Here is a 13587-nt window from a genome sequence, read left to right on the forward strand (position 1 = left end):
CATATTTTTATCAGGAAATTCTATTCACGTGCAATATGCATGTGAAACTATATCATTATCTATTACTTGAACATTTAACTAAATAACTACATACCTAGTATTTTCCATGATAGAATAATGAAATTTATATGGTATGTATTGTTATAATTAGTTATAATTTAAATTTCCATAAAACACTAATTTTAATTTTAAATATTTTAATTTTTGATTATAAAACTGTACCTATATATATAATCAGTTTAAAAAATAAGAAAAATATTTCTTAATTTACTTAACATACATTTTTTAAATACTAGTTTCTACCCACTGAAGATTGAACCAACTTTAAAGTAGGAATGAAGTTACCAAGTTCCTATATTATTAATAAAATGCGATTGGTTCAATGAATGAAATCCGAAAAGAGTCTTCAAATTAAATAGTTATAAACGTGCTTAAAATATATTTATCTATGGAGATTAATTTAACAAAAAAATAAATACACAGAGTACACAATAAGATTATTAAAACAAATGCACCTAAACAAAACGCAATAATATATAATATTTGCAAGAAAAAAAAGATTTTTTTCAAATATGACCTTTCTAAAAATTTAGTTTTAAAGTATTACAAAGCTGTACAGTGTAGAATATGTATTAATTTTAATTTTTTTTATTTTCGATCTAAAATATTAATTCTACTTTGCAATATAACTTTTATACATCTTACCACATTATTATTGTGTTGTTAAATTACAAAATAAAACACCGTAACTGAACAAATTTTAGTTAAAAATTATAATATAAACTTTTTAAATTTTGATTATATTTTAATAATTTTCTTATTCCAAAGAATATTTAACTATGAATCTTGAATTGATTATTTCAAATAAAGAGTTTATTTAAATCTCAAACAAAATTTATAAAATGTACTGTTTTTTTTTTTTTTTTTTTTTTTTTTCTAATCACGAAGAATTTAAACAAAATTTTTTATTTATATAACATACTAAACTTAAGAATGTTTATTACTGTTTGTTATTTAATTCTTACCAAGAACCTCTAGTGGATGTGTAGACTGCTTGTAATTACAAAAATATCAAGACACTGAAAATTACTTATAACTATTATTTATGTTTAATAATAATATAAATAGTATTTTATTTATAATTTAAACATAATTTTTAGTTCTCGTAAAAATTAATATTATAATAAAAATATACGACAGAACAATTTTACTTTGAATAGTTGCTAAGTATGCGCATTGTAATACATATTATAATATAATCCATTTGGCAACAACTATTGTAAGAGATAATGATCAATGTTCATTATTTTGATAATTAATGGGAACACGGTGTACATCATACCATAAGATGGTATTTCATTGTTACACTCTGTATAGTGTATATGATAAATTTCAATACTAGTAGTTATTGTGTGTGTTTCCCTTGGATATCGAAAATATTAACAAAGGTAGATATTTTATAGATAATTCAAAAAGTACCTACTATAACTTGAAAACCAAACAATCCTGATCATCGGCATAGGAATCATAGAGGGGTTAGTTCATTGATCCATCGGCACATAAGGAGGACTGTTCCCAATTGGAATCGACAATTTTATTGTAATAATTGGATTATAGGCTTGAACAACCTTTTACGTATGACATACAACATACAATGTATTATAGATCTTCCATCTTCTGCAGTGCTGGTTGACAACAACGAATAAAACTCGTATTGAACTTTAGTGTTACCGCGACTGTTTCGAATGTCAACCTTTGAACAGGCTCTTTTTTCATTTGATTATGATGTTTATGTTATTTAATACTTTACAACAATCTAAAATGTATCTGTATATTATAAATTGTATTACCTAATTAAGTTAATAATGACAGTTTTAAAATGTGTAATATGTATTTACGTGAAAATAGTCATATTATATTTAACTTATTTTTGTATAATATATTATTATAGTGTTTTTTCAATACAATCATTGTTTCTGACACAAATTTGAATGTTATTATTTAAATATATTTAAGTTTTTTATGATATTTTGCTATAAGACAATAATTATTAAATTGTATATTAACAGGCTAAATACCAATAAACTTTTAAGGTTTCAATATATAGGCAATATTTTAATAACGTATGGTGATGTAATGTATTAAGATGGTATCATACCACCATATTATGTCAACCAATATGATTCCTCACGCATATGAACCAATCACCAATACACATAGAAATGTAATTTTAAGTGTACAAGGATATAAAGTACAAAATATAAAATAATTTTTTTGAAAAAATGTATATTTTCAATAATCGTACCAACCAAGTTAATGATACACTAATAAAATAGTATATTCAATTTGTTTTTATACGTTTATGATATTGGCTACTTACACAATTTTATTTTTATCTCAATTAATTTTTGAAATTTATTGAAATTAAAAAATATATAAAAATTAGAACAGTAGAGCTTTTATATTCAAATAAATTAAAAAGTCGAAATAAACGGCCTGTATCTTATCACATTACAGTATAATGATACCAATACGTATTTCCATTATATTATATTTTATGTTATTTATAAGAAAATAAAAATAAAAAAGTAACGCATAATTAATTATTATGTATTAATTAATTTTATATTTATTTTATAGCAACTGAAGTCTATAGCTAAATCTTAAATGTACTATTAAATTAATTGAATTGAAAAAAAAAATGTTTACCTAGTTTATTTGATTATTTCTGTGGATTCATTTCTTCCATTAACTTCTCAACTTATGGACGCTATTTTAAAAGACTTCCAAGGGACCAATAATAATCTTAAATAACAGTGTTTTTATAACAAGATTTTTTTATCTCTAAAGTAAGAAAAAAATAACTATAAGCTCTCTCGTTTCGTTAAACATCAAAAACTGTTTGTGAAACCTTTTGCGATCCCACAAAATCACCAAATATGATACGTATGTTACATAAAATCTCTATACACTATCTTAAAGTTCTGATAAGAAAGTTAAGCTATAAGTATATAATCCACAATAAAATTCTAAGCAATATTACATTAATTTTAATTTAACATGATATATTTTTTTTTTAATTTTCAGAACAAAAAAAAAAAATAAGCAACTTAACTTGTAACTTAAAAATTATTATTTGTAAATTGATATAAATACAATGTGCTTTAACTTATTTATAATAATATTATTAATTTTACAAAAATGTAACTTGACTATATTTTAAGCTTACACTCATAGTATATACAATATTATTGTATTATTAAGTTAAATTTTACATTAAAATTTCAAATAATTTAATTAATTTAATGCATATAATACGATAGTTACAATAGTCATATAACTTCAGACAAATCTCTAAAGATTTTTCTTTTGCCTGATAAAAAATAATAAATTACATTTTTTAAAACGCTAATTAACAAAACTTGATTTTTATTTGATAGATCGATTTACTTAGAACTTTTAAAACATCCATTTGAGCTACTTAAAACTTTTAAAACATCCATTCTGTCAATGAAAGTTTTCCAAAAAAATATAAAGTATATAAATAATGTAAAATCTGCAGTTATATAAAAAATATTTATAAATTTAATACCGTTTTTGTTTTAGGTACATCCATATTTAAATTTCATCATAGTAATATTAGGTAAGTTAATTAACTCTTTACTATTATATGCAAGTAACATGAATATAATTGATTATTATGATTTATAAACTAGCGAACATGGCTTTTCTCTCATAACAATTAAAAGTTGGATTATCTTAAGTTCACAAACTCAGAAGTTAATCATTCACTAACTCCTGTTGTACTTCTACCTAGGCTGTTGCTGATTGTATTACAACTGAACATAATAGAAGATAAACCAAATTAAACGAAACTTACAAAGTTATGCTACGATTTGATTGATTACAGTTAATTTTATAAGTAAAATTAAGACAATATATTAAACAAGTTAGTCTCATACTATAACAAGTGTTTTTAAATTTATTTTCTTAAGACTAGTGTTTGAAACTAATACTTTTTGATATAAACAATATTAATTATTTTATAATAATCCTAAAAGATTAGTTCATCTTTTCATCGTTGTACTTAAAACCAATTATTAATTTCTGATTTATTTCCTTTTATATTTTCAAACATGAAGTGAAAAATATATTTTAACACTTTAAAAATACATCATCTTAATAATCTTATATTTCAAAAATAATTGACTACATAACCCTAATATTTATATTTTGAAGAGTAGAATATAATCAAAAGGCTTTTTCCGGGCTAAAATGTTTCCCTACCACTCTATATTCACTTTACTTGTATAACTATTGAGCAATTAATTTTTCGGATAAATTATTAATATTAACTAATATTTTTACTGTTTCATTTTGTATTTAAATAATTATTAATTATATATATATAACCCTTGAATATAAATTAAAAAGTCGATCAATATTAAGTAAAATAATAAGTTACGAATATTACAGTATGGTTATTACTTAGTGTACCTACTGAATTCAATTTATATAAGATATTTTCAGATGAAGCTCATTAAATTTTAAATCCTTCATAAGTTAAGTCTATGACCTGTAATGCAGACAATAAAGTAGAGAATATTTTTTTATTTTTTTTATCACGCCATGAGAAACGTCGGCTGTCGAGTTTATACACGTGCATAGTCGAAAGTTTTGATGTAGGTTTAGCCAAGGACATTTTTATGTGAACGATAAAAGGGGAGGGTAAAAGAGAAGACATGGTAGTTCTAGTAGAAGGTTTGGCATTGCGACGTGGTACATTTCTCCACATTAAACATTCACCTCCCGAGTAGTAGGTACTTTTTTTGTAAACTCGTCGTTCTCGAGCACGTGTTGTCGCCCTTCATGAAATAACAAAAATGAACGGCTCCATGATACACTTCTCTTTCAGTTGCTAGAAAGAAAAGCGGTAGGGTGAAAAAATAAAATAGAAATCGCATAAAATATTCAAAACAGTTTTGACAGTGTTTTACCACGGATTTTCCAATCCACGTTTCATTGCATAATTTAGCAACATGAGATGGGTACTGAACACACTTCACTGTACCCCACTTGTTCATTGAGGTAGTGCATTGCTTGTATACATGAGAAGCAATTTATATTTCTGGTCGAGATAAGGTTTAAAAACATATATTTTCATTCGAATTTTTAAACAAAATTTGCTAGTGAGATTCGACCAAAAAAGCATTTAGTCGCACTAGTCTTATAATATCGCATATTAATTAATAAACAAACATACGTATACCATTATTTTAATTTATTATTGGAAAACATGAAAATAATAATAATTGATATTTAAACTAATTTAATAGATGTTGTCGTTTTAATTATAAATATAGAATAAGGAAATTTTATATTTCATAATATAAATACTAATAATTTAGATTGATTTCAGTGCACTTTATGGCATTCATTTTTTTAAACTTCCAGTAAATTATAAGAACAAAAGAAAATTAAAAATATTTATGAGCACTCTCATAAAATAAAATTGATAAATTGTTAGAAATTAAAAAGATAACAATCCTATAGTCTTTAAGTTGAAATAAGTACTGTTTATTAATCAGAAATAAATTTAAAATTACAAAGACGTACCTAACAAATAACAATATATTTTCATGTTAAACTCTATAAGAAAATTTAAGTTTAAAAGCATTCTATTATGTGCTTACCCTATTATATTAAAATAGTCTCCATTCGAAACGTTTTTTAATGTGATTATTCATTAATTTGTTTTATATAAAAATATAAAACAAAATACATGACTATACAGTCTTATGCTAAGTGAAATGAAATAAATTAGAAACATTCGATCCCGTACCCTATTGGCATTTTAATTATTGTATGTTGTACTCAGTGCATAATGTAATTAAATGAATGAGCTTGATAATATATATATACTAGTTTACTTAATCGTATTGTTTAATATGATTGTACACTATATATTAATTACTTGTTGTAATGTGTTTGTAGTTGAACTTGGAGTCTTTAGTAGGCTTTAAAAATATAAGCCTACAGAATAATTTATAAAAATTTATAGCCAAATTTTAAATTTTATTAGAATATAGTAAACATATAAAATACTGAATTAATTTTATAAACATCTATAATGTATTCAACTCTTGAAATAACATAATAACATACAGAATTTAATCATATATAATGTTGGTATTTTAACTTGCTTTCATCTAAATTTGATTTGTACGAGAATGAAATGTTATTTTTAATCATACGTTTCTGCAAGTCCAGTGAGAGTACTTTTTTATTTAGGCTTGTCAGACTGCGATGTGGAAAGAGGGGGGAGTCGGTTTTATTTTTCTTTCTGTCCCAGCAGCAGTAAATAATACGGTATTCTCAGCAATTTGACAACAGACCCTCTTAAAGAGCTTCACTATAAAAGGCCATAAAACCAAAATAAAAATGTCCTATATATCGTATTCTTAATAGCCACTTAAGTTTACACTAGGGTAATAACTTTGACTTTTTGTTTTCAAGATTAAATGATGTTTATAGAACACGCTAAATAATAACGGATAGGTAGTGAATATTATTAGTGACTTCAAAACTGCACCTTGAGTACCTCTTTTGAGCACTACTAAGGTATTTATATATTCTCTATATGTTTCTGTATTTCTCTGATTAACACACTGTTGAAAAATCATACTTGATTAATATCTGAATTTTAGAGTATATTTTAATAAATTTACAAAAGTTTAATTAGGTTAATGTTAGTACTTTAATAGATACATACACTAAAAACTATTTGATGTAATACATAACTTCAGTGCACACCAATTACCAGGAGACAAGAATTTGAAATAAAATTTAACATTTATTCAATATTTTCGAAGTATTTATGTCCAAAGCAGAAAACCTACTAGGCAAAATACACACAAATCCATAAACTAATGAAAACAAATTTCAAATATTAATCTAAACGTGTTAAAATAGAATTAATATAATATAGTGCTTTAAAAATTTTATATTTTTATAATAAGCAATGACTATAGTTACCGAGGTATTTTCTAGACATTTTTTTTATTAAATATTTCATCAGAAATTTAATATATATATAATTGAAGCCAATTTAATAAATTACTTGTTTTCAAACTAGTAAAAAGTAATAAATGTACGAGATAAAAAGAAACTTAAGTGGATTTCAAACAGAAAATTTTTCCTATTAAAAAGATCTATTTACATTTCAACATACTAATCGATCGAATTATGCAATACAAATTTTAAAAACGTGTTTAGGTTTTTCGTTTTGTACTCTTTTAATCTTTCGAACAACTTTCAACAAGATTTAACTTATATTTATCAAACTATCGAAGTTTAAATAAGCTTTGTTTCACTGATAACATTTATACGTACTTAAGTCTCGTAGGTCGAAATTAAATATACTCAAATATCAAGAAACAGCCTATTAAATTATTAGATATCCAATAATGACTCAGTTTTTTTGTAATTGTGTAGTAAGAATCTTATTTTTTGTAATAAATACTTGGTAACATTTGGTTAAACGTCTAAAATTAAAATCTAACTAACTATTTAACGCGCGCTTTAATGCTGAAATTAAAACGCAATATTTAACTCATATACAAGACATTTCAAGAAAATAAAATACAATTAGCAATATTTAAATATATTTATATTAAGTCTTGGTCAATTATTCCAATATCATATTTTAAGTTTATATAATACATTTTTTTTTAATCAATACAATCTAGTAATTACTTTTCACTTACTTTAAGGTTAACAAAATCATAATAACAACATGTTATTTATCTTAAATATTATGATTAATGTTAATATTGTTTTCCTATTAATATAAAATATACATAATACATATATAATATTAATCATTTAAATATATACATTTTAAAATATTTAATTAAAATAAGAATAATACTAAATTTAAATAACAAGTATGTCTAACAATATATATTATATTATCCATAGGTAATAATTTATAAAAAAAAATTGAAAAAGTCAGTCCAGTTATTCACAAAAACTCACCTTAATTCAATTTATTTTTTAAAAAAAGCTACGTATATTAACATAATATAATTTATCGGTGTAGTTCTTTCGTTGACTTATTAGCCAACAATAATTGTAGATAATTATCACAGAAGTATGTAAAATGAATAAAAATATGTTTTTAAAATACTTATAAAACGTAATAAAAAGTTTAGGAAGACAAATGAATAAACAATAATTAACCGTCTAATATGCACTATGAAGGTATTATTCTTTCTCGGATGGTAAACTTTGTACATTACTACTTATTGTATCGATATATTTTTTTTGTGAATTATTTGATGAGCTAAAATAAAACATGAATACATAAATATGATAAAATATCTCAAAAAATTACAAAATACTACTTATTAATTTTTTTTTTTTTTTTTTAGCTTACCTAATACAATCTTCTACTTCTTCTAATGTATCAGAAAGATAATTGCCTGTTTCTGGTAACATAAGCACAGACAATCCACCAATGACGCTGACTGTTCCCAATACTAATAATGGTAAAACTTTTCCGAACGAAGACTGTAATGGATGGTAAATCAAATAATTATACGATAATATATTAAGAAAAATATTTACTAGACTTACTAAATTCCAAAGGTAAGGCACCATAATAAGAGCAATTCCAGCTGGTATATTTGAAGTTCCTACGCCTAAATTTCTTATAACAGTTGGAAACAATTCAGCTGTGTAGAGAGGCATAATAACGTTTGATGATGATACGGAAAATTTTCCAGCCATCACCAATGATAGCGATATCAACTCATCCGTATCTAGTTATCATAATAAAATATTTTAAGAATATGTGTATCAAATATAATTTAGAAAAATAAATATAAATACCAGGTGGTAGAATCGTAGTTAACAAACACGCAATTCCTCCGGCTACCATGGTAAGGCACAATGGAATCCTTCGACCCATTTTAAGCAATATTACCACACTAATCAATATTGATGGAATTTCGACCAAACCTAAATTCAAATTCAATATTGAACAATAATATAAGAATAATATCTTTAAACATAACTATTTTATTTCGTTCGAATTCGTTATCAAATATTTAAATAAGTATATACTTTATTACTTTATTAACGGAATTGCTTATATAAATTATAATTCATAAATATATTTAGATGAATAACTTGTTATTTTTAAATTTAAAAGATAAAAAAAAAAAAAATATTATTTTATCATGAAAATTACCTGAGACTATAGTATTTACGTATATATTTCCTCCAATATTAGACAGATTAAGTACAAGACCGTAGTATACTAAGTAAAGACTGAACCAAAGTATGTATAAAACAAGTGAAATTTTTCTAATATTTTTGGAACGAAATAAATCTGAAACTCGTACTTTAGGTTTACCATTAATTTCGAATTTGTTGATACTCTGAAACAAAGTAAACAAATAATTATAGAAACAATATATTTAACAAATATAAGCTAACTATATTTATAGTAAACGAACAATTTTAAAATAAAAATTAGTAATTTTTAAACCTATATTATTTATTTTTAACTAATCAATTACAAATACTAATAATAAATGAATCAAAGAACTTGAGTTTGGCCTCCAAATTACACACCGATTCTTTAAAAATCCCATGAAGTCATAAATATACCACCTATATTATTAAGATGACCTGTTTCAAGATAATCACATTACTCATGACATAAAATTTGAACAATTTTACTGTGACCAAGACAAGTACTAATAACATAAACATTAAATACGGTGTAAACATTTCACACTTCTACTAAACATAATATTACATATACTCGTAAAATATACATGCAATTAAAGTACATAGTATTTAACTTATGAATTCCACCCCGAAAAATGAAACAAGGAGTTGAAATGTAGTTTTAATTTTTACTTACTTGTTTAAGAATTTTATCCATATTCGCTGGTAAGGGGTGTTTATTGATTTTAGAGGCCTTTTGCAAAACTTCCATGGTCTCTTCTACTTTGCCCATGGCTAATAACCATCTCGGTGATTCGGGAACGAACCTAATAATCAGTAAGAATAAAAAATGTTTTCGTCATATTTCTATCTAATATCTTACCAATGCAAAACCAAGAAAAATACAGCGGGTAACGTAACACACCACTGCAGTAACCTCCATCCTCTGCATATGTATGCAATTCCGGAAATTATAATATAGCTCATCGGAACTGGGAGCAAATAAAGAACTCCAGCAATTGTCAACCATTTACCACCGACCAATTCCATGCCTATAATTAATAAAAACCATGATCAAGACAACATCATTAAACAATACTATGTGTGAAATACTTACACAACACAAAACCACTAAAGACGATGCTCACACAAACAAATCCCAAAATAAATCTCAGTACCAAATAAAATTCGAACCAAGGACAAATAGCTACTAAAATACCAAGAGCCAACTGCATAATCAAAGAAGCCATCAATGTCTTCTTTCTACCAAATCTATAAGTATAAAATAATATTAATTAATCATTATACAAATGAATCATGCAATTTTTTTAAAATTAAATTCAATTATTTTAAACCAATTTATCAGTTTACCACAATATTCTTTCAATAAATGATCCCCTTTAAATCTTTTAAGAGAGGAAATAAACATGTATATAATGAATTTACCAGAAATCTAATTTATATTTTCAACAATTACGAGTATTAACAATAATTCCTACGTACTCGGATATACGTGATGTTTAAACGAATTTTACAAACTCCGGAACAGATAATAAAGATATTAAATTATATAATGGTTGAAAAGAAAAGGAAATGAAAAAAAAAAAATAGAGAAAATGATAGAATGTTTTGAACTTTTCTTTATTATGTTGGTCATTTCTATTTATTTATATCGTTATGTATGTAGGTAGATAGGTATACGCTAGTAAACTGTTAATATCTACAATAGCGCATTATATTTTACCTTTAATTAAATAATAATATTACTACAGTATAAACAAACATTAAATGAACGAATTAAACAAAATTTTATTACACTACACATTTCGCATAATCAAGCTTTATATTATAAACAGTATAGATATAGACTTTATAATATATACATATTTTAGCAAACTTCATTACCAGTGTTTAATAATAAGATTTTACTGTTTGTCAAATAATTTTCGTAATCTGTTTAAAAGTGTATACCTTTTTGTAAAAAGATTATCATATTATGAATATTTATTCGCTTGTTAATGTTTTAAAGTTGTCAAAATTTGACTTACCTGTCAGACACGAGTCCGGAGAAGAAACCTCCAAAAGCAACACCCATCAAGAACATCATCTCAGCAAAGTTTTTTAATTCTTTTCGGTCACAAACTAAGTTCCACTGTAAATCCGAATATCAAATAAATTAAAAATTTTCATTTATTTTTTAATTATAAAAAAAATTACTTCAGAAGTGATTGTATCGCCGAATTCAGTAGTATTGAACTGCCACGAAGAACATGCTTTCATCTCATATTGTTCTGGTTTTATTTGAAGTAATTCTTTAAAAGTATAATTACTAGGTAAACTGCCATAATTTATATCACGATAATGACAAGGATCGTATACTGAAACCTATGTATAAAATAAAAATATGTTTAGTAATCTTTAAACTAATAAAAACATTTTATCAAAGTTCACCTTCACATATAATATTATTTTAGGTAGCTTATATTATTTATAATTAAAATATTAATCTCAATAATTAAAAAAAAAAAAAACTTTTTTTCACTATTTTAAATTATCTAATAACTGAAAACAATATTGACAAATAAAATAACAACACATTTATTGGTCATAAAATTGACACCTTGTATGGGATTTTTTATTATAATCACTTTATGTATTTTATGATTTTATTTCAATGACCATCACAGTCAAGGATCTTAAAACTATAAACATTACTATTTCAACTTTCTCGCTAAAATAAAATAGTATCAACTAAAGCTCAATATTAAACTTTTCGAAAACTAAATGTGTAATTTTATCAAAAAAATATTTATTATTTTAAATTTTAAAGTGATACACTATTTACATTTGTTTTTCTATAAACATTGTATCATTTTTCACTGTATTACGTTATTATTAGAAAAATAAATTTAAAAAAATGAGTTTAATTTAGAAATTGATAGTTTCAAAATTATAATTTTCTTGATTTTAAAATTTTTTATAACTCACATTGGTTGTCAGTGATTCTGAAATGACACTACTTAAATTTTTCCATTGATCTACGGAAATCCGGTTCAGTACACCCGACGGCGGTGTACACCAGAAGTCCGTTTCTGCCCCCTGGAATGTTAATACGAATATGTGCCACGTACAAGGCAAATTTAACAAGGACAAAATTAATGTAAGCACAGCTTGCCATCGGCCAAATTCGCCGATGGCCATAGAAACTGGGTCTTCATGTGTCTTCTCCGTTCGTTTGTCATCTTTAAAAACACCAACATTACCTGAAAAATAACAAATAAATATAAATTTATAATTTAAGAACACGAATATTTAAGTATTTTATTTTTCTTAAACTATGTTTTAATGTTTTCAATAAATATTATTTTTTTCTATTATAACTTCTATAATATTCAAATAAATTCCAAGAACCTACAATCGGATACCAAAACATAAAAGAAGCGGGTTCCAAAAAGAATATAAAACATTATATTATTTTTCAACTAGAGTTTAAAATGAATAGCATAATATAATGAATCATATTCCATTCAAAATACCAAAGTTGATAATTGAATAATTCGTGACTTAAAACTAGTACATTTTCATTCGACTTTGAATGTGGTTATTCATTTAAAACTCTAAAGCTCTAAAACTGTACGTTGTGTTTGGAAAAAAATTCAATGGTAATAAATAATAATATTAGTGTAGCTTGCCACATCGAATAACAAACGATCTGGATTATAATATAATACAATATATCATGTATATGTTTTTACGTTACTTCGATCGCATTTCCAACCGCATTTATTAATTAACAACCGGAAACTATATCATTATTAATGGTCCTTGAACGGTATAGGATTGCCACCGAGTGTGCGAGTGGAAAATCGTTATACATTGACAATCGAGAGAGGGGGCCTTCGGCGAATGCATAGCCATAGGAAACGGAACGTATTGCGAACTTACTTCCGCTGACAATGTGGTATACGGTTAATGGTTAGAACTCGTTGTGCGCGCAGCGGCCACTGGCCAGACAGTGTAGTTATAAAATATTACAAAAAATCATAATCCGTCACCCGTAACAATAGAAGTATGAAAATAATATGTTATAACTGCTGCAGGTGACTCCTCTAATCTCATAGCAGTATTAAAATTCGATTGAACAGTAAAAAGAGTGTCTGCCACAGAAAAACGATAAACCTATATTTTATTCGTTAAGTCACCCATAGAGTGAAGAGTATAGCGGGGTGGGGTTGAACTGTGATTATTGGACACTCGGCCTGTCATTGTCTTGGCGAATCGTGAATGGATAAACGATTCTCCAGAGAAAGGCTCGTTGACGCGGCGTTGTATGTTTATCGTAATATAGTA

At 25.1% G+C, this 13587-nt stretch overlaps 1 protein-coding gene across 7 annotated transcripts in view; it reads right to left on the bottom strand.

Annotated features, from left to right (window-relative positions):
• Window positions 1-7996: 7996 nt before the first annotated feature.
• The window catches only part of LOC112594037 (organic cation transporter protein-like), a 54181-nt gene continuing 48590 nt past the window's right edge, over window positions 7997-13587 (bottom strand). For all 7 annotated transcript variants that reach the window (XM_025338633.1, XM_025338636.1, XM_025338634.1 and 4 more), the window contains 11 exons: window positions 12226-12500; window positions 11455-11622; window positions 11286-11389; window positions 10355-10509; window positions 10121-10289; window positions 9935-10064; window positions 9254-9443; window positions 8893-9021; window positions 8638-8822; window positions 8438-8571; window positions 7997-8344 (listed from right to left, as the gene is read on the bottom strand). In XM_025338633.1, the coding sequence (XP_025194418.1) occupies window positions 8266-8344; window positions 8438-8571; window positions 8638-8822; window positions 8893-9021; window positions 9254-9443; window positions 9935-10064; window positions 10121-10289; window positions 10355-10509; window positions 11286-11389; window positions 11455-11622; window positions 12226-12500 (1718 nt within the window). In that variant the 3' untranslated portion in view covers window positions 7997-8265. The remainder of the gene's footprint in view (window positions 8345-8437; window positions 8572-8637; window positions 8823-8892; window positions 9022-9253; window positions 9444-9934; window positions 10065-10120; window positions 10290-10354; window positions 10510-11285; window positions 11390-11454; window positions 11623-12225; window positions 12501-13587) is intronic.

Source organism: Melanaphis sacchari, unplaced genomic scaffold, assembly GCF_002803265.2.
Source record: "Melanaphis sacchari strain LSU unplaced genomic scaffold, SCAv2.0 Contig21_pilon_pilon, whole genome shotgun sequence".
NCBI classification, from domain to species: domain Eukaryota; kingdom Metazoa; phylum Arthropoda; class Insecta; order Hemiptera; family Aphididae; genus Melanaphis; species Melanaphis sacchari.